The 23,043-nt window shown below is 42.9% G+C and overlaps 1 protein-coding gene across 3 annotated transcripts in view; it reads right to left on the minus strand.

Annotated features, from left to right (window-relative positions):
* Nucleotides 1-335: 335 nt before the first annotated feature.
* LOC134480478 (uncharacterized) overlaps nt 336-23,043 on the minus strand; it is a 39,090-nt gene continuing 16,382 nt past the window's right edge. For 2 of the 3 annotated variants that reach the window (XM_063267971.1, XM_063267969.1), the window contains 2 exons: nt 22,633-22,816; nt 17,698-18,489 (listed from right to left, as the gene is read on the minus strand). In XM_063267971.1, the coding sequence (XP_063124041.1) occupies nt 18,484-18,489; nt 22,633-22,816 (190 nt within the window). In that variant the 3' untranslated portion in view covers nt 17,698-18,483. Of the gene's footprint in view, nt 2,185-17,697; nt 18,490-22,632; nt 22,817-23,043 lie in introns of those variants that run through there. The other variant, XM_063267970.1, reaches the window with a different exon arrangement.

Below are 23,043 nucleotides of genomic sequence, written 5' to 3' on the forward strand. Positions count from 1 at the left end.
TTAAATTCTTCTTTTATTTGCTTATTCATTGATTGATTTTTTTAAGATAGGGTTTTCCTATGTAGACCAGGTGGACCTCAAAAAAGAGATCCACCTGCCTATGCCTCCACAGAGTTAGGATCAAAAGTGTATACACACACATGAAATTTACATTCTTAAAGTGATAAAAAATTACAGCTATCAACTTGGTACAATTATTGAACAGTGATCAAGTGAATAGAAATATCAGAAACACATTTAAGGCATTACGTTACTGTTGTTAAAAAGATCTTGAGCAGCATATATAATTCAAATCATCCAGGAGATACATTGTAAAAAAAACATGAAACTGGGTAAAGATGATTTAAATTTTTTTAATCTATTAAAAATTTTAAAGTGCATTCGATATGAAAGCTCTAAGTGATATACTTCACACTTTTGCTTATATACCATCTTCAATTTTATGTGCATTCTGCAAATATTGTCCATGTTTATTCAGGCTCTTATTATTTCCCCATGACTGATAACATTCACAGAAATCATATTGAGCAAACTGTATATGTTGACGTATAATAGAATTGTATTCTACACAGTATAGCATAGAAATATGTATACATAACTTCCCATATATGTGTGTATATACATATGTAAATGGCTCAAGAAAATGAGTATCACTTTATCATTGTGGTATTATTGTCATCAAAATCCTGAGAACATTGAAATGGCGTCAAATAGTGACCAGATCGGCAAAAAAATCCACAAAATAAAACTCTTATAAAGAATCTAACAATACTAGCAAAAGATGCAAAAATATTAAAGTCTCAATGAAATAAAAAGCCCAGATGAAATATTGTATAATATTTTCTCAACTCTAGGATAATGTATTTTTGTAAAACAATCAATAAAAGGCCTGAATTTTGAAGAAATCAAAAGTAGTACAGTATAATTATGCAGTGGTCAATATTGATGCATACCATTTTACATAACTGCATAAACTGTCTTTCTTTTGTTCTGTGGTCTACCGTCGAACTCGGATAGATTTATGGGGAACCATTACATTGTAGACTTAAACTGGATTAATTTGGGGGTGAGTAAGTCATATTTTGGTAAAGTTGCTTTAAAAATAAACCTTTTGATATTAGTACGGCAAATAATTCTCCCTGAAGGAAAAACCAGACACCAAGAACCTAGACCACTGCTGTCCAGGAGAAATTTCTAGATGATAGAAATATTCTATATCTGCTGTGTTTCTTGCTATGGATTCTGGCTGGCTGTTTGCCTCCTGGTTTGCCTGCTGTGACTAAAGAGGCAGATTTTAGTTCTAAGTTTAGTTCATCTCAAATAGCCATGTGTGACCAGTGGGTGCCATTTGGACAGTGTAGCCACAGAAAACTGAAGCAGTGTAACCAAAGACTCACCTAGGAGTCAGTTGACCTCCTAGAAGTGACTTGGGAAAACGTTGGCAATGATAGCCTCTTGGGGAGCTCACGTTCACCAAAAGCAAACTGTGAATCCTTTACTCTTCTGCAATAGTCAGAATGTAACTGGTCTCACACCCACCCCAACCCTCACCAAAGACACTTGAGAGGGAGCTGAACCCACTGTGTGCTTTAGATTTCATTTTAGAAAGCACTTCCTTCAAAGTGGAGCAGACTGAGATTGCCAAGTCCTTTGAGTGGCTCCAGGGACTTGGGTCTGACCAGGGGTGAGGAGGAAATGAAGATTGACATTGGACACACATACATGGGGAAGGCTGGGTCCGTGGGCTGGAGAAAATGCAGCATCACAGAAGCTCAGCAGGTTTATTATATAGAGCTGGCCAGGAAGCAGGGCTGTTGCACAGGGCAGCAAGGAGGTGGGCATTGCATGCAGATAAACAAGGAGGGGAGGACTATGCATATGTAACTGACAAGGGGCAGATTTAGCTAATCTCAGTAGGAGCAGTCTCTGCAGGGAGCAGTCTTCAGGCTGTAAATATCCAGATGGGGCCAGAGAGAAAGGTAGAGTAGACTTTTTCTGCACACACTATCAATGCCATCCTGAGAAGGTGTTGTCATGTCTCTGAGCCTCAAGGGGCATGGGGGCCTTTGTCTTTTCCACATGGATAAATGGCTTTGGGTCCAAGGCATGGTCATATCATGTTTCCAACACACATCCACTTAGGGCTGTACTTTCTCAGGGCTTCCTCTGCTCCCACAGTGAGATCTCAAAAGAAAAACAGAAACCAAACAAAGAAAAAATGTGCTCAGTGAACTGGTTAATTCCCTTAACTGTACAGATCCAGTCTAGGACTTCCTCCAAGGATACAGAAAATCCTGTGGACCTAAAATAAGCAAAAAACAAACAAACAAACAAAAAGAAAACAAAAAAAACCACAAAAACAAAACCAAAAACCAAACAAAGACCCTTGCGCCCCCCCCCCCAAAAAAATGAATGGGAGAAAAAATTAAGGTTTTCATAAAAATTGTTTAAGAAAAACACACGGGAATTTACTTAATAGAGTTAGTGTGCCGAGATGTGAGGCCCACTCACATCATGCAGCATTTGGAAGTCTCAGACAACTTAACAGAAGAGGACTCCTAATTATTCTTTGTGACCACTCTCCACATACTACTCACAGCTTAATACTAACCTTCATAATTGAGTTGGGGATAGTATTCACCATAGCAGATAATTGAAGCATTAGTGCACACAGACACAGACACACACACACTCATACACACACTCACACACGCACACACACACAAAACACACACACTCACACGCATACACACACACTCACACATGCATACACAGTCACACACATACACACACAGACACACAGACACTCACACACACAAGTACACACACATACACACACTCACACATACACACAAAACACAAAACACATACAAAACACACACATTCAGGAGCACACATAAGAGAAATGTATATTCTATGAAGTTTCTTGGCATATTTTTATTTGTAATCCTCAATGCTTTAGTATTCTTGGTTTTGCTTAAAGGGGGGAAAAGTCAGGCTTCATTTCCCCCTTTTGAAATGACAGATATCTGTGTGTTAAACATACTCTGATGGCTGTCCAGGCTGCCTCGGCCTATTTGACTGCATCCAGGTCACCTTGGTCAGGACAGTGGTTGCTCTTCTTATTGGCAACTGGTTTGCATCACAAGAGTTTTCCACATCCTTACCAATGTTAGAAGTTTGGTGACAGAAGCAGCTTGAGAAACAGTAAAACTATTGTGGTTTTGCCTTTCTGGAGGACATTAAAATTTACATGGTTTGCATATCACTTTTTTTCTTAGCATTTAGTCCTGCTTTAGTGCTGTTCAATTGTGGCCATGCAGCCAGCATCCCTTTGCTCCAGGCTCTCAGCACCCCATTCCCGTCACTGATCTGATGCATACTTGGTCCCAGAGATGGACAGCAGAGGGATTTGACACACAGCATCCACTCTGCTCCACTGCTTTGCTTTTTGTAAATTCTTTATAATGGCTATTTCTTGATTTATTATTTCTACGAACATGACTTGTCTTGATATTTTGAGATAGGATCTTATTATGCAGCCCAGGCTGGCCTTGATTTCCCAATTCTCTGGCCTTAGTCTTCCACCATTCCCTGATTCTCAATTTGTTATTAGAGGTAGTTGTATGGCCCTATTTCCAAATCAAATGTTCTTCTGGCATTATGACTTTGCCCTTTCCACAGACTTTTATTAATTATGCAAAGTAGATGGTGTTAAATGTTTAAATACTAGATATATTAACTCATCAGTCCCCAAGACAACTCTGTGAATTTAACACTCATTATCATCCTCACTGTGCAGATAAGGGAATTGAGTCACACAAAGGTAAAATAACTTCTCCACAGTTGAACATCTAATGGGTGTGAGAGCCAAGCTTTGAGTCCAACTACAAAGTAGATTGGCCTATAATGGGTTGGCCTGTGGTGCTGTATATTCAAATGCTAAATTCTGTACCCTAAGGTCTGGTTGCTTCAAACAAGGAGACCCTCATGTATACCAGATTTTTTTTTTTTTTGCGTCCTAAGTTATCCCTGATTGGTTAATAAAATCCCTACAACATGGGCTTGGAAGAAGAGAAGGGACAGAGCAAAGTTGCCCTTGGCTTGGGGGCTCAGGCAGGGTCCACAAGGAGAGGGAAAGGACATGGAGGAGAAGGAAGGAGAAACCACCCCATAGGGTAGTTGGATCATGAGTGTATTGCCATGTGGGCCAGTCTGTTAGAACAGGCGTGGCCCGGGCAGAGCATGGCAAGCAAAACCTCAGGGTTATTGACAGGGAAGCAGAAAAAATAGCACAGAGGGTTGATGTCTGCTCAGTTCTAGTACTTTAAAGCTTATTATAAATCTAAAAGTTTTGTGTCTTTTATTTGGGAACTAAATGATCTACGGTCGGGTAGAAACCCCCTAATAATATTTACTGTAGCAACGGCCACTCAATTATTGTGGTATTTTAAATATAACACACATTGAATTTTACAATTCATATGCAAGTTTTTGTATATTTCCAATGTGACTGTACACCTGAGGTCATGTGTAGGTATAGAGACAGAACATGGCAGAAATACCTAGAACATTTTAAGGTCACCACACCGACCAAATGAAAGCCACAGGCTATACAGACTATGATGGATTAGGAGAAGGCTTAGTGCTCTCTGGAGTCCCCTTCCCTAGTCTTGGGATAAGACTTCCAGTAAGCCAAGACCATATTCCTCTTTCATTTCTCAAGGAGCCAGGGGTAGACCCAGATATATGATTTATTGCCTACAGGGTTTTTTTTTTTCTGCAAGCGCTGCCCTGTTTGAGGACTTTTCAAGGGTAAGCACTGTCAGAGGAAGGCCAGCATATGACTTCGGTATAACTCTGCTCTGATAGCATGTAGCACAATCCTATCAAGTACTGGAAGCCTTGCTGGAAAGATTAATCAACCTCTAGGATCAAAAGGAAGCAACCTGAGGGGCACATGGCTGTAAATCAAGTCTGAAACCATAGCCCATTATGGAAGTTCATCCTTGGATCTTACGTCAAACAGCGTTAGCATCCAAAACAAACACAAAATTGAAATGGCAAGGTGACGGGTAATGACCCCATGGCAAGGATATCTAAGTCATGTGGAAAGATCCCAGTGCAAAGACATGTAGCAAAGATACTGAAAGAGTGTACCCCAAAACGGGGAGCCCCGTCTCTCGCTCTGATCGCGGGCTGGGGTGCCGCCAGGAATCACGAGTAGCCATTCTTGATGTAACAGCAAGAGGTAGCTTTTATTAAGGAGATCCCAGGTCTAAGCGGGATTCCGGGTCGATACATATCTCACACAGGAGACAGAGGAATCGACCCCGAGCCTCCAACCTGGGGGGTTTATATAGGGAAGTTAGGGGCATTTGCACGGTTACACATGATTGGTCAATTCAAATGGTGCACAGTTACTTTCAGTGTGAAATTACATCAGCAAGGAGTATGTGCTCCCTAGCAGCTCGGCAGGCAGGTAGGGTGGCTCATCTCACTCAGGGGGGTGAAGGAAGGGGAGGGAGTGGCTACTGATGGACAATGTCCTTGGGGCTTATAGCTGGTCCGGCAAGTCCTATCTCTGGCTCTCCCTCAGGCATGTCCAGCCCTGCACATCCGGACTCTGACAATGAGTAACCTTTTAAAAACTCTAGTTCTACATTCCCTTCTCCTTTTTTGTTAATAGTTCTAATCTTAGAACTTCATGGAGAACTCAGCTTCATCTAGCATAACAGCTTGGTATTGTTGTCTTAACATGAGGATTCTAATCTGGACACTATCTAAGGCTATACACCAAGGTCATGACTAGCTTTTAGAACTTCTAAGCTTATACAGACTGTGATCCCTGAGGCACGGTCCCAAGAAGTATTAAGAGTAGTAACATATGCAATGTTACATCATTTGTAATGGAAATCAAGCCTATCCCACACCTATCTTGATAGAACCCGGGACAAACATGACTGAATTTCCCTCTAGGTCCCAGCTCTCAGCCCAAACATCTAGTACATGACTGGTGAGGGCTGAGAATTGACAGCTGTCAGGGTGGTCAGCAGCACCAGGTATGGTCCTTTCCAGCGAGGCTCGAGTGTCTGGGCTCAGTGTAGCTGCAGTCTAAGACCTGGAACTGATGGGATGTCTCAGGGGTCTCCGGGGCATAGGCTGCTGTCAGCTGTGAGCAGATTTCTTTCTGTATCACCTATAGGTCTTTTAGCCTGGCACACAAATCATTATTACTTTGGCACTATGATGTGTTGGTTCAGTAACATCATCTAATACAGTCAGGGGGGCTGAGGCCCCATATAAGATCTCAAAGGGGGTAAGGCTGAATCTGGAAGGGGTATTTCTTGCTCTGAAGAGAGCAAGAGGGAAGGAGTGTCACCCAGTCTGCGCCAGTCTCCATGGTTAATTTAATTTGGACAGGGTCTCTAAAAATTTTAGAGTTTTATTTATTTACTCTACCTGTCCTGAACTTTGAGGTCTGTAGATACAATGTAATTTCCAATCGACCTCTAAATATTTGGCCACACCCTGGCTTACCTTGGCAATGAAAATAGGGCTGTTGTCTGACCAGATTACATTGGGTACTCCAGACTGGGGGAAGATTTCTTCCAGTATCTTCTTGATGACTATCGAGGCCGTCTCTTGCAGTTGTTGGCTTCACTAGGGCATCCAAGAGATGGTAAAGGCATCTGAAGTGCTGATGTGCTGGGGGGTAGAAGTTCAGCTATCCCAGATGACATCGTGTTGTCCACCATGGCAGCACCCACTTGTCTCTGACCTTCATTCATGAAGAGAACTGTTCCCGTCTGTGGACAAGGTCCTCGGCTTTCAGCAGGGGTCAATCAGCCAGTTGCAGAGGTCTTTCCTCCACCCATGGGCTTCTGTCAGTGCTTGACACTCGTGCTGTGGTGGCTCCAGGTCTGGATTGGGCAGCAAGGTGACCAGATTGTCCCCAACCGGTGGAGAATCTAGTCCATGGCAGCTGACCAGTGGTTCCATCGTTTGGGACACTCTATTTAAAGGCAAAACATCAGCCACTCTATCACAGTTTAAGTCCTGGATTGGGTGATAATTGCCAGTGCCCGGCTGGCAGGAACGGTGTGTTCCAAGCAGAACAGGACTAAGTCACAGATCTCCCAGCATCAGGTACTGGTGCACTGAGACAGGTCTTAAGCTCCACATTCACAGTCTGTAGATATGCATACACATGGCCTCACCCAGCGATTTCAGCCCACGCAAGCCAATTTGGAGAGCAATTTTCTCATGAGCAAGGGATGGGGCAGTCAGGGATGACCATGAATTAGTGGGTGGGTTACCCGGCACACGCCAAGGTCCACTGTTCTTCAGGCAGTCCATAAGTATTGTTCGTTGCCAGTAGCCCCTTGCACTCAACGTCTTTGGATATTGTCCCACTGGGGGGCATAGGAGCACAGAGCATTGTGTCCCTGTCCAGCACTCTAGGACCAAGAAACTCTCCAGTGGCCCCTCCTGTTCTTTCTTGGGCAGTCCCTGCCCCAGTGTCCTTTTTCTTTGCATTAGGCACACTGATCTTTAGCCAGGAATTCTCTTCTATTGCCAGGTACTATCTTCCTAGGTTCCCTAACTACTGTGGCCAGTATATGTTCCTCTCTCATCTTTTATCTCTCTTTAGCTCTCTAACTTCTTCTTCTTTTTGTCTCTTTTCTTCCCTAGCTCCCTGCTCTTTTTATCCTCTTTCTTTTTTTCTTTTTTTCAATCTCTCTGTCTGCACCTTCTTCTACAGCTATTTTTCTCTGCAACTTACAATAACTCTCTCAGTGACTTAGCTTAACCCTTCAAGTTTCTGTAACTTTCTCTTCATATCCTTTCCTTATCTTAGCCAGATTGGTGGGGCATTTTCCAGCCCCTCAGAGACCACCCTTGGAGCCTGGCGGCAGACCTGGAGCACTCCCTACCTTCAGGCGTCTGAAGAGAGCAGGCAGAAGTGAGGGCCTTCTATCCGTGTCTGGAACATTTTTTCTGGCCTCTAGTAGGATCCCGTCTTTCCTCAGTGGTAAAGAAAACCTGTAACAGTTACTAACAAGCATGAAGAGGGCAAACAGCATTTAGTCACACAGCTAAACCAGGAGGCCTTCTTGGACAAAAAGCCATTGTACAAATAAGCACAAGCTTTGTCTATGAAACGGAAAGGTGAGCAGAGAGGCAGCAGATCTGTTATCGACAATCTCTCTAGACTTAGATTTTTTCCCTCAAGGAGTATAACCAAAGGATGGAGAGATGGTTAGAACCTGGGTGCTAGATGCCAGGTGGCTGACAAAAGAATCGTAACCAATTCACCTGGGGCTATCAGGACCTCAGTATCAGCCCTTTACCAAACTGTCTCACTGGGTTTAAAGGCCCATGGAAAAGAAAACATTAATCCTGACCTTGGCCACCGCCTGATAAGGCAGGCTCCCTTAAAGAACTTCTCTAAATGAGTGCTCTCCTACTGTGAGCAAATGTCAGAAATTCCTTTCTTGTTCTTGTTTTCCTTATAGTCCTCTCCCACCTCGCTCTCAGCCTTTTCAGATAGTTCCTCCTGTAGCATTTCTAACACAGCCTGTCTCTCTCTCTCTCTTTTTTTTTTGATAGCCTGTTGACAGCATTTCTGATCTTTTAGGCAGCTACGCACTAAGTGTCAAAACGGCTGAAACTCCGCGTTTAAGATTCCTTACTCCCAAGCAAAATTTAAATCTTTCTCTAGCTTATCTCAGCTGGCTGCGAGCACAAGCACAGAGAAAACACTGTTTTAACAATTAACTTTGGCTATCAACCAACATACCGCCACTAGAGCAGGGTCCATAAGATTAAGTTTCTTACTCACTAAGCATTAAGGGGACCAAGTAAAACTCTTCGACCAACAAAGCAAAACGTGATTTCAAACACAGTCGTCGGTCCAAGATTTTAAACACAGTCAGATCTTTTTGACTGTCAGTTGCCGGGTCCTCCCTACAAAATTCAGCTCGTGGAACGTTCTCATGCGTCCCAGAACCTGCGCAATTGGGGCGTCCCCCTGTGCGCTTTCTAAAAGGAAAAGGAAAAAAAAAAGACTATTCGGAGTAGGAATCCTTCATCTACTCACAGGCGCCTATTCGGGGTGGGGAAACTTCTTCCACCCATGCACAGGGCAGGAATCCTCCTTCTGCCCAGACAGTGCACTCTCAAGGTAGCTTTCTACTGGGTGGGAATCCTTCTTCCACCCGTGCACAGGGCAGGAATCCTCCTTCTGCCCAGACAGTGCACTCTCAAGCTAGCTTTCTACGGGGTGGGAATCCTTCTTCCACCCGTGCACAGGGCAGGAATCCTTCATCTGCCCAGACAGTGCACCAAGACCTTAAACCGGTACTGAAAAACACAGACTACAAGACTTAATTCACACACACTCACACACAGCAGCCGCTTTCCAGCACTCACACTAACGTACCTCCAAGTGGCATTCGTGGTTCCGGGGGGGTCACGGTCAGATCCCGGACGAGCCCCCAAATGAAAGAGCATACCCCAAAACGGGGAGCCCCGTCTCTCGCTCCGATCGCGGGCTGGGGTGCCCCCAGGAATCACGAGTAGCCATTCTTGATGTAACAGCAAGAGGTAGCTTTAATTAACAAGATCCCGGGTCTTAGCAGGATCCCGGGTCGACACGTATCTCACACAGGAGACAGAGGAATCGACCCCGAGCCTCCAAACTCAAGGGTTTATATAGGGGAGGTTAGGGGCATTCTCGAGGTTACACATGATTGGTCAATTCAAATGGTGCACAGTTACGTTCGGCGCGAAATTACATCAGCAAGGAGTACGTGCTCTCTAGCAGCTCGGCAGGCAGGTAGGGTGGCTCATCTCACTCAGGGGGTTGAAGGAAGGGGAGAGGGTGGCTGTAGATGGTCAATGTCCTTGGGGCTGATAGCTGGTTTGGCAAGTCCTATCTCTGGCTCTCCCTCAGGCATGTCCGGCCCTGCACATCCGGACTCTGACAATGAGTAACCTTTTTAAAACTCTAGTTCTACAATACATGTCCATGAAGCTTTCACCAAGAATCCCCATTCTGTGTTCTAAAATACTATACACACACACACACACACACACACACACACACACACACACACACACACAGTGAATCCTCATTTATGGTCAGCTATGGGGATTGATTCTCTGGGAACCTGACTTTGAGATAGAGATAGATGTATAAATGTGTTTGACAAGTGCTCTTGGGGACCATGGCTGTGACAAAGAGGAGAGAAGAGGATGGGGCGGAGAGCACTCTGGCTCTAATGCAGTCACAAGGGCATGCAGGCAGCCCTGTGTGGGGCTCAGGAGCTGGCCTGACCCTGAAGTCTTAGCCTAGACTGGAACAAGCAGGAGGCCCGGCCTTAAATTCCCCATTGGCTACGGACGAGGTTCCTGGTCAGAAACTAGTTACCACATTGTAACCACATAGCCATCCCTTCTCCAATATCATTCTTCCGGAATTTCCAAGTCCAATCATGAGGATATTTGGGTGTCCACTCTGATCTTTTACTCAGAGCAAACATAAAAATCAGGTGGATGGGCAGGGAGTGGAATGGCCTAAGGTTAAGCTAAACCTCAATTTTAATGGGTCCATAAGTTCAGGAGGGAGTCCATTTTATCATTGTCATCTGTGGCTTCTGTGTCCTTATCCCGGGTGTGCTGACTCTGTGATACGATGCCACCTCAACTCACATATGTCAGGGTGAAAATCATGTATGATCTTTTCTGGGAAGAACTCTGCCTTTTCCTACCATCTGGAGTTATACAACATCACTATGCAAAGCTCAGAAGAGAGGGGTGGAGATTGTGGAGGCCTTAGAAGTTGAGGATCTTTTCTGATTAAGGCACATATTTTTTCCTGTATAATTTTTCCCTTGCTCTTTCACTAATGATGGTTGACTTCATTCCTGGCCTGAAGTAAACTGGATTCTAAGGTTTGGATTAGGGAAGCCCCTCTTTTTGAGATGATAGGCCCAGCAAGGGATCCCACTGCATACAGGTTCCTATTCCCAAGGAAGTTGTTGCTGCAGAATCACAGCATGGGGGCACCAGCACAGGATGTCTCCCAGCTTTCTCTCCTGCACTTGCTGCAAGTGTAATAAGGCTGTTTGTTTGTTTGTTTGTTTTTATTGGAAATTCCTACTAAGCTGGTCAGAATTAATACATGCCTTTAATACCAGCACCCACAAGGTATTTTTGTTTTTGCTTTTGTTTTTGTTTTATTTCTTTTCATTATTTCTGTAATTGTTGTTAGGATTCTTATTGTTTTCTTTGGTAATTCCCTCTAGCTCTTCACTCTGTACCTAGAATGTGAAGCCAGTGCTCTGCATGGTCCTCTTATTCATGTTAAGAATTTTATTCTTACCACCAACACCACAGATGATCACATTATTTACTTTCAAATCAGGAAAACAGGCATAAAGAAGAGAGCTATGTAGTTTGGTCTCAGGTAACCAGCCAATCAGGAGTGTAGGATGGCTTCCCAATGTTTTGGGTTAGGTAAGCTTCTGTTATTGAGATGAAAGGCCTCTGTTGAAACCTCCAGTTGAGTAACAGAGAGCCTGGAAAGACTGAAAGAGTGGTTGCACCTTGAAGGTGAAGGCTGGCCCTTCAGTGCCTCTGCAGCCTGAGGCAGAGTTCTGTTGTGATCACAAGAGCACTTGGCCAGAGATCATAGGGGACTGCATTTTGGTTGAGCCCTGAAACCTGGATGAGCAGAGGCCTCCACAGTCCTGATAAAGGGAAGCAGAGTCACATAGATGTGAGGGAACAATGGATCTTTGAACTGCATGTTCTCCACCTCATTTATCTTGTATACATAATATATGTAAATGAAAAGGGCATCCTACTTTATCACATCTAGTCTCTCTATCTGTTAAAGCATGTGCAAATGTAAATACAGTAGAGTTAGTTCAGCAATACATTGTATCCCATTTTGTTAAAGAACTTTTTTTTATTTCTATTTATATATTTTTTCTTTTTCACTTTACGTTCTGCTCACTGACTACTGATACCTAATTACTCTCCCACAATCCTTCCCCAATTCTCCTGGCACAGTCTTCTCTGAGTGTATGAGGGCCAACTATCTCAGTACCTCCCTTCTTTAACCAAAGCCTTTCCTGGGGGCATTGGTGAGGATGCTGGTTTTGAATGCCTTGGACTTGGCTTTCTTCATGCTCCAATTTGCTGGCTTTCGGGAGTTTGTGAAGAAATGTCTGTGAACTTGGTCCTTCATCCAGATGGTACACAAGAGGCAATGGTTTTGTTAATATTTTTGAGAGTATATTTCAATCCAACCTATCCTACTAATATCCTAACAATAACAAAGGTAATGGGAGGCTACACATCTATTCCCTTAGTTTTCAGTTCTTCTCAGAGCAGCAGTGTAGAAGCCCACAAAGCTGGCAAAGTGAAGTGAGGTCAGGCAGGGGTCTTAAGAGCACAGTCCTATATTCTTAGAGTAACTCCTAGTGATTTACCATATCCATACACCCGTAGCTCCATATGCACTGGACCCCAGGGAAGTGCTCAACATTCATTGCTTTTGTCACTCAGTTTGCCACAAATGTTAGAAATCTGAAAAGTTCAGGAAAATTGAAGATGTGAATAAGTCCCAGTGACTGGAGTAAGCTCAAACAGTCTGTGACAACAAAGAACTGATTGAGCATCCAAGAGACAAGACGCTCACCAGGATCATAGTTTTATCCCAGTAAGAAAATTTGAATAATAAGTCTTCAGATGAAAAGATAAATTAGGAGGTCATAGACCTAAAAGTTTTATCCTTTGCCCTCAGGGGAGCAGCCATTCTGTCAGCCTTTCCTGGCCCTCGGTCACAGGATCAGAGTTCTCACCTGGAAGCAGGGTTATCTGGAAGGCACATAATACATATCCACAGATTCCTCTTTGGGTACAAACTGATAGGCAACTTCAAGGCTTAAAGTCATTGTCTCTCTCTCTCTCTCTCTCTCTCTCTCTCTCTCTCTCTCTCTCTCTCTCTCTCTCTCAGCTTGAGGCTGCACACACGCTGCATTCTTTTGTGCACTCTGCTTTTTTTATTGCAGTTTTCTTTTCTCAAACTCCCACAATCATGCACACGTCTGTTCATTACCCTTTCATTCTCACACACACTCTTCATACACACCTCATACATATCTCACACACACCACATGCACTCTCCTGTCACGCACACACACAGTCTTCATACACACCTCATACATATCTCACACACAGCACATGCACTCTCCTGTCATGCACACACACAATCTTCACACACACCTCACACATATCTCACACACACCAAAGCACTCTCCTGTCACGCACACACACAGTCTTCACAGACACCTCACATTCTCTCCTCACTCATTCTCACATGCTCTCCTCATGCTCTCTCCCTGGCTCTCACATTTGTTCTCAGACTCGCTCCCTCATTAGCTCCCTCATTCACTCTTCACATTCTCTCTCCACTCACTCTTCACATGCTCTTGTCATGCTCTATCATTCGCTCTCACATTTGTTCTTACATTAGCTCTGTCATTTACTCTCTCATTCACTCCCTCATGCTCTCTCATTTTGTCTTCACATGTTCTGTAGCCTTTCTCTTGCCCCAGTCCTTTATTAATAATCCAAAATCGGGTAGAAAAAAGAGATTTATAATCATTGCCAAATCAAATGCAAAGAATGACTACATCTCACCAAGAACTAAGAATTACAACTGTTCTCCAAAGTTTCAGGCTTGCCCTATATCCAGGCCTGTGGCCAATATAATAATAATAATTGTAAACTTATCATTATTTAAACTTTAACTCTTTACTTTTATACTTCAGAGTCCAAAGCCCCGAGATCAGCTAATTGCATTTTCCTAGACACTCTAATGATAAATGACATAGGCAAAACTGCCAGGCAGTGGCCAGAAAGAATCAAGGTAACCCTTAGCACACTAATTCCACTAGCGTTCTGCTCCTTGCACACAATGACACTCATAAGGGTTCCAGTAGTTAGACTTAGTTTACTAGTATATTATTTTATATATTCTATACTTCCTTAACTAGTCTATAATATTATGTAAAACTTACTTCCTAACTTCAATAACTTTTTCCTTTCTTAGGGTCCCAATGTTGGCTCTAATTCATTTTCTCTTATTTTCTTCAAGCTGTCTTTGCAAATCAAACCCTAATCTAGAACTACAATTCTGCAGTTATTACATTTTTTCCAAGATGAGAACACACAGTATCCACCTGGGCCACTAGGGCTCTGCTGTGCTGTGCCCCTATGCATCAATTTCCAATTGTCTAAGAATCATAACATCAAGGAACATCTAGTTTCACAGAATTCACCAGAGCAGAAGGAGAAAGAAGTAGAAAAGTCAGATATAATACAATAATTGTGCACACCAAGGCCAACTGATAGGCAGTCACACACAAATGAAATCTATACAGCCGTTGTCCAGGGCTAAGGTTTGGAGAAATGGAAACAACCAGTTTTTACAAAAAGCTACTGCGGGCTACTGAGATGTCTCCATTGTATGTTGTCCCCAGCATTAGCCAGAACTCAGACAACAAAGGGAGGTCAAAAGGATTCAGATTGGAAAGGAAGAAGTCAAAATATCACTGTTGCAGAGGATAGGGTAGTATACATGGGACACCCCAAAAGTTACAACGGAGAACACCTAAGCCTGATAAACAACTTCAGCAAAGTGGCTGGGCAAAATTAACTCAAACAAATCAGTAGCCTTCCTCTACACAAAAGATAAACAAGCTGAGAAAGAAATTAGGGAAATGACACCTTTCATAATAGTCCCAAATCATATAAAAATACCTCAGTGTGACTTATATCAAACTAGTGAAATATCTGTGTGACAAGAACTTCATGATATGAAGAAAGAAATTGAAGAAGGTCTCAGAAAATGGAAAGATCTCCCATGTTCATGGCTTGGCAGTATGGAGATAGTAAAAATGGCCATTTTCCCAAAGTGACCTACAGTTGCAATGCAATCTCCATCAAAATTCGATTCCAATTCTTCATAGGGTTAGACAGAACAATTTGCAAATTCATTTGGAATAACAAGTAACGCAGGATAGCTAAAACTATCCTCAACAATAAAAGGACTTCCCTGGGAATCACCATCCCTGAACTCAAGCTGTTTACAGAGCATTAGTGATAAAACTGTATGGTATTGGTACAGAGACAGGAAGATAGACCAGTGGAATAGTACTGCAGACCCAGAAATGAACCAGCACACCTATGGTCCCTTGATTTTTGACAAAGGAGACAAAAGCATCCAGTGGAAAAAGGATAGCATTTTTAGCAAAGGGTGCTGGTTCAAATGGAGGTCAGCATATGGAGGAGTACAAATCATCCTCTTCTTATTGCCCTGTGTAAAGCTTAAGTCCAGGTGGATCAAGGACCTCTACATCAAACCAGATCACTCAAACTAATAGAAGCAAAAGCGGGGAAGAATCTTGAACACAAGGACACTGGAAAAAATTTCCTGAACAAAACACGAATGGCTTATGCTCTAAGATCAAGAATAGACAAATGGGACCTCATAAAGCTACAAAGCTTCTGCAAGACAAAGGACACTGTGGTTAGGACAAAACAGCAACCAACAGATTGGGAAAAGACCTTTACTAATCCTACAACTGATAGAGGGCTAATATCCAAAATATACAGGAACTCATGAAGTTGGACTGCAGGGAGACTAATAACCCTATTAAAAATTGCCGTTCAGAGCTAAACAAAAAATTCATAGCTGAGGAATATGGAGTGGCTGAAAGCACCAAAAGAAATGTTCAACATCTTTAGTTATGTGGGAAATGCAAATCAAAACAACCCTGATATTCCACCTCACACCAGTCTGAATGGCTAAGATCAAACACTCAGGCTATAGAAGATGCTTGCACGGATGTGAGAAAGAGGAACACTCCTCCATTGTTGGTGAGATTGCAGACAGGTACAACCATTCTGGATATCAGTCTGGAGGTTCCTCAGAAAATTAGACATTGCACTAGCTGAGGACCCAGCTATACCTCTCTTGCACATATACCCAAAAGATGCTCCAACATACAACAGGGCACATGCTCCACCATGTTCATAGCAGCCTTATTTATAATAGTCAGAAAATGAAAAGATCCCAGATGCCCTTCAACAGAGGAATGGAAACAGAAAGTGTGGTACATCTACACAATGGAGTACTACAGAGATATCAAAAACAATGACTTCATGAAATTCATAGGCAAAGAGAATGAACTAAAACATATCATCCTGAATGAGTTAACCCAATCACAGAAACACACACATGGTATGCACTCATTGATAAGTGGATATTACCACAAATGCTCAAATTCTCCAAGATTCACAGACCAAATGAAACTCAGGAAGGATGACCAAAATGCTGATTCTTCACTCCTTCCTTTAAAGGAGAAGAAGAATCCCTATTGAAGGGATAGGGATGCAAAGTTTAAAACAGAGCCTAGAGGAATGTCCATTCAGAGTCTACCCCACATGTGGCCTATACATATACAGCCTTCAAACTAGATAAGGTGGATGAAGCTAAGAAGTGCAGGCTGATAGGAAGTGGATATAGATGTCTCCTGAGAGGCACAGCCAGATCATGTCAAATACAGCGGTGAATGCTAGCAGCAAACCATTGAACTGAGAACTGGACCTCAGTTGGAGGAATTACAGAAAGATTGAAAGAGCTGAAGGGACTTGCAACCCCATAAGAACAACCATGGCTGCCAAGCAGAGTTCCCAGAGACTAAACCAGTACCCAACCACTATACAGGGACTGTGCCATGGCTCCATCTGCATGTGTATCAGAGGATGGTCTTCTTGGGCACAAATGGAATGAGCAGCCCTTGGTCCTGCCTAGGCTGGGAAAGTGGATGGCTGGTGAAGGGAATACTTTTATAGCAGAGGTGGAGGGCGATGGTATTCAGACTTATTTCTGGAAAACAAGGAAGGAATAACATTTGAATTCGAAATGAAAAATATCCAACTAAAAATCAACAACAACAAAATGGTACTTTGAGCTTCGAATCAAAAAAAGCCACAGTCAGGAAACAGAGAATTGTATGCCTCTGGTTTTCTTCAAATATGCTTGGGGCCCAGGTAGGTTCTGGGCCTAGGCTGAACCAAGCAGGTTCCTGCCACTGACTGCTCCTCTATTCCTGTTTCCAGAGGCACCATGCAGATTAATATTGGGCCAGAGATGTGGGAAGAGCTGGTCAGAAGTTGCTTTATTTCCTGTGGTCTCAGGATTATCTGCATTCCAGGGTGTTCAGCATTTTCTGCCCCAGGATTTGGGTGCAGGATTCCCGATGGCTTTAAACTCCCTTATACCATGTTTATATGTCCTGGGAGGTGTTACAGAAAAATTAATGTTTATCCTATTAATTTGGTCAAAACTGTCATCGACAGAGTATAATTTAGAGGTAACTATATATTTGACAGCAAGCATACACAGTGGGTAATGTATGCATGACGAAGTTGAAATTCAGAGTTGGAAACACAGTGCACAGTGACTGTATAAATGCCTGTGAATCTCAGTCTGACTGGGAAGTGATTTGATGCCCAGTCCGAATGAGAATGCAGAGATCCATCCCTCCCTGATAGCTGTGGGACTTCAGATGTTGACACTAATGATCAATAAAGAAGGTTCTTAAGAGTGAAGAGTTTGAGATTACTCCTTTATTGACCAGAATACATCCAATTTACTTGATAGTAACCAGATGCAGGCAGTCAATATGTAGAGACTATATCCTTATCAAAATAGAAAAGCAAATGAACAAAACAACAAGAACAGATAAATAATAAATCTTCAAATGAATAGAAGGAAAACCAAATAACCAAAACAATTAAAAATTAACCAAACTTTAAATAGAAGAATTGCGCTAAGCATTCTTTTGCTGCTCCTTTTGCAGAATAGACTTATAGCCTGTGGCTTGCCTTGGAGACATAGTAGACAAGCAGTTAGTGATGGTAACAATCTTTTCGAGAGGAGTGGAAGTAGGTCTGTTTTGTTGGAGTGGGGGTATTAAGGAAAAAGCCTACCAATACTGAGTATAAATGATATTACAGACTTTGTCACAAAGTCTTTCCAATGTTGTGAACTGATCTCCATGAAACTCTTCTGGATGACCCATCAGGACAAGTACAAATTTACACGTGCACAGTCTTTCTGGATGACCAGCAGCTCTTGATTGATGTGCATCAGCACTTCTCTGAGTCCCCCTAAATGTGCACACTTGCTGGAGAGAGCTGAGGTGAAAGTACGGCCTATTCAATCCAAAGAAATCAAACTAAAGGAGGAAAATGCAGTCTACAATTGCTATGGACACTACAGATGAGATGCAATAGTGGTGTATTTGCTGTGCACACTTAGTTCTCCTCCTGTAGCTCTTCTCTCCAAGGGAGATCTTGTCCTGGTCTGTGTCATGTTCGAGTTTCTGCTGGAGAATTTCAGACCTAGCAGAGCAAGGGAATAAAGATTTATTGAGTGGTTGTCAATTCAGCTCTCCCTCTTACATCAGCTCTATTCAGTTGGACTATCCAGCATGACCTGTCAGCTGAGGTCAGTCCCTGCATCCCCAAGTGACATAGAGTACCTGCGCTTGGATTTATATCTCAGCTTTTAACACTGCTAGAATTTGAACTGTGGACTATGCACTGTACTGGGATTAAGAGAAAAATGAGCATTTTTTCCCACTGGTCCAGGTATATGACATTGAATAATAACATTGTAGCTATGTCTGAATCTGAGTTCAAGAGAGGTATGAGCAACCTAGAATACCATGTGGAATCCTTCTGGAGAACATGCCCAGAATTGAGGTGAAATTTCTGATTATGTTAGCACTGAAGGAACCTGCGTAGGTTCAATTTGTAACCACTGTATCTGCAAATACACAGAGAAGCCATCTCACATCAAATCCATGGGAATTGCATAGATCCTGTAATCACTGAGAATGTGCTCCATGCAAATCTTCCCAGCGTACACACGGACATTAAAGGTGATTGTGATGTAGAAAGAGAACAGCACTCCCGTAAGTCTATGGCTAGTGTAAGGCAATTTGTGAGAGGACAGAAGAGAAAATGCCCTCAGATCTTTCCGGAGAGATCACAGGAAGAAAGGAGTAGAACATAGCAAGAAATCCAGAGGATCATATATATTGTTTCATGGGCAAAATTCACATGAACTGTACCAGAACAATACTCTGAGTAGCTCTTTAACTGCCTGAGGCTGAAATCCAGGTGGGGTGGTCATCCACCCAAAAAGGGTATTTATATAGGGAAGGATATTCAAGTGGCTTCTTCCAGCCTATGTTCCTACCTGAACATTAATGCTTAATGTAAAGATTCCCCAGGATTCGCTGGAGACATAAAAACAAATGTTGAGTGGGATATGTACATAGTGGCCAGAGCCTATAGACAGCTCAGTCAGTGATGTACTGTCCTCCCATAAACCGTCATAGACTCAGGGTTCTTTCCCCATTAACAATCCGGCTTAGCAAGTCCCAAAGGCTGTGTAGAGCTGTCTTGTTGCTCAGCAAAGGATCATATGTTGGTGGTGGACTAGACTCTTGTTCTTGTTCACTCTTTCAGACTTTCCCCAAAGTGTGCAACTTCTTCTAATCGGAGCTGTCTTTACCATAGCCTGAGTGACTTCATGCCCAAAGCTAGAATCATAGGAAATCTCCATAACCAGGATCCAAATCAACAAATTTTCTCCCCGTAATGTGATTGTTCCACAGATAATTTGAATAAGTAAGTAAAAGCTTGCATGGATTATCTCACACTGAATCAGAATCTATGGAAGGGCTCCATCGTATGGTACACTTTTACTCCTTGGCTGATGGACATCTGGATAGATTCTCCTTCAAGGTTACTCTGGGACCACTAGCACATTGATGCTCCATAGTTGCAATGGCAATACCTACTCCTTGTTGTGGAATCACTGGGTTAACTAAAACTTCTGTTGCACTTTCTGAACATGGCTTCTCATAGGGCTACCTGTTCTTACACTGTCAGACCCATTTGAGGCTCATCATTTCTCCTAACCCAGTGAGGCCGAAATTAACTGAGAGAAAATGATGTTGATCGACAGAACTTGCAGAATGCTACACAGATAACATAGAGGAGCGCTTTGGATTAACTGTACACCTAAAGGGGTTCCTGAAACTGCCCTGTTCTTGCACCACAGCATAGCTATGGGACTTTTTCTGGATGACGATACAATTCCAAGCAACTCAAATTCTCAATGAATAAAATCCAAGCCAAATTCCCAGGGGAAGTTGTAGTGTGCCAAGGTAGCTGGAAAGAAATGGTAGCAGGCAATGTGGAAAGCAACCTTGGAGAAGACACAGTGAGTGACACAACCTTCCAGTGGGCTTTCACAATTCACAAAGAACAGAGAAGCAGAATAAACTCATGGATTTTTCTAGAGAAGCCTTGCCCTTACCTCCCAGTACTCCATTCCTTTGATGTGCACCAAAGGATTTCAATGCAGATCAGTAGTTTTGCCCCTAATCACTTGAAAATCTAACTTTACAGGTGTTTTTGTGTCCTCTTTTTGGGGGTTGCATTTCTAAAGGATTTTATTGTCCTGCTTCTACACCATAACAAAAAGGGACCTGCAAGCTCTAGGCCTGTACCATTTGTTACCCCTGTGAAACACGACTCAGTTGAACATATTTCCACTCCTCCCCCAGACTTCACAAGATAATTCTGTTCTGAAATTTTTGGAAACAGAGTAAGTTAGTAATTTAAGTGTCCTTTTGCTGAACAGAGCTAGATGGAGATGCCAAATGACTGGGCAGCTCTATTTCATGTTTCATGGATGTAAAGTGAATGCTTAGAGTACTTTTCTCATGAAACTTGGAATTGAGGGAAACACAGGTTCACTACTGCAAACACACACACACACACACACACACATACCCACACACACACACACACACACACACAAACACACACACACACACACACACACACAGACACAGATACACACTCGCATGCACAAATGAAAACTTTGCTCTTATGCAGCACATTTCCTGTTGAGTGAGGAATTAGTGGGAAAAATGCTGTGTACAAGTCTCTTAGACTCAAGCAGGCTGTGCTGCCCTGGCCTGTACTCATTTCCACTTCAGGAAACCTTTCTATGCAGATACTTGCTGGTCCGACAAGTAAGTTACATGTTCTGCACAGATAGCCTAAACAACACAACATCAAATCCCCAAGAGAGAGATTTCTAGGAAAAGACTCCATCGAGCTCTATGCTGACTCATCATAGGCCCCTCACTAAAACTACCCTGTTTACTTCATAGAAGACTTTGGAAGCATCAGAGAAGACAGTAACTCACGGTCAGTTACCAGGAACATTTCATGACATTAGAGTTCCTGTGATATTAAAACAACCTCTGTGTCAGTCAGAAAAAGGCTAAATAAATAACATACAGTGAATTTTCTGAAATGCAGCACTGTGTACAATATTGAGAGGGAATCTATCCTGAAAGAATGCAGTGCCCATGATATAGTCAGCAAAGCAATGTCAGCAGAGGGTTGCATTCTAGGATTCCATGCAATATCATGGAATAAGACAATCCAGAATCTTCCCCGGGGGATAACTCTGTTCAGGTAAAGCGAAGAAATCTAATCCTTATTTTTAAAAGAGCTGAATGGTTTAAGAATGTGTTGAGACAAATAAGAGAGGGGGCTCCACTTGGAACTGGACGAATGATGCAAAGACTGCTGGCCAGCACGAAACAGGAAGCTTCATGTTTGTTGAGAGACGTAGGCTTAAGGGACTAAGTTAGATAATGACTGGACAAAACTGCATGTCATGAACTGGCCTCCCCGCATGCTCCCTAAGATGCAGGTCAGCACAGCAATGCACCTTTCTTGGTGACAATTGGGGGTACATACGGATAACTTTGTTCTTGAAGTCTCAAGTCTCTCATGCCAACCCTCAGCCTTTGAGAAACCTTTTCCACATCCTTGCTCTTCTAACCAGCTTCAGGTTGTAAGGCCCAGTTATGAACTCTCCAGGAGCACTCAAATAAGACAGGACTGACATGCTGATATACAGGCTCTGTAGTTACCCAAGATCTATGAAGCATGAAGTCACCATCTTCATATACAGGGACATGAGGGGAGGAAGAACAAAAGCCACCACAAATGACAATGAGAACCATTTCTTTGGCATTTCCAGCAGGCTCTCCTCCTTGAAAACTACTTACTTCTTGAGTCTCACACGATCCCTGTAAAGAAAATGAGCTCCGGGCTTTTGCTTCATCCCTCAAAGCCCTGTTCTAGTCTAAAGAGGGGCTCCCACATAGCACCCTCCATACATAATGGCATGTAGTGCTGTGCTGTGTGATCAACCTATCTCCCTTAATGAAGTGCAGATTCTCGAAGAGCAGGAGCATTTGCTTTCCAAACATGCAGTTTCTTGAAAAGGGGCTATCTCCACAGAAAGCCTTGTAAACCATCACATGAATGAACACTTGGATGAGACCTAGGTCAGGACATGGATCAGTCAATAGACAGTTACATTGGTTTGTCTATGGTTATGGTAAGACCTGAGGACAACCTGACCCTGAGTCCTAACCCTACCTGCTGTTGCATGGCTCTGGGGTCACAGATGTTCATTCCAGCCTCTTCACAGAGCCTCTTTGCCTCCACAGAGGATGCTGGCAGTTCAGTCTGCTCCACCAGCAGTTCTCTCTTCTCATTCAGCAAAATCTGTATATTGTTCTTCAATTGAGCTTGTTCACGCAGGAGCTGGGATTGCCTGATGCTGAACCACAAACAAAAAATGGTAAATCCTAGCCAGCTTCTATTTGCCTGTCACTCCTGCAAGTCCAATCATCCCTTTAAGGGTCCTCATCCTCAGAAATCCGCAGAATAGAGCCACACTATACAAGTTAGCACCAATTAGAGGAGGTCAAATCCAGAGGACACATTCCACATGAATCAAAGTACTTCTGAAAATCCTGACACTAAGACGGTTTATATAAATCAAGG

Source organism: Rattus norvegicus, chromosome 9, assembly GCF_036323735.1.
Source record: "Rattus norvegicus strain BN/NHsdMcwi chromosome 9, GRCr8, whole genome shotgun sequence".
NCBI lineage: Eukaryota > Metazoa > Chordata > Mammalia > Rodentia > Muridae > Rattus > Rattus norvegicus.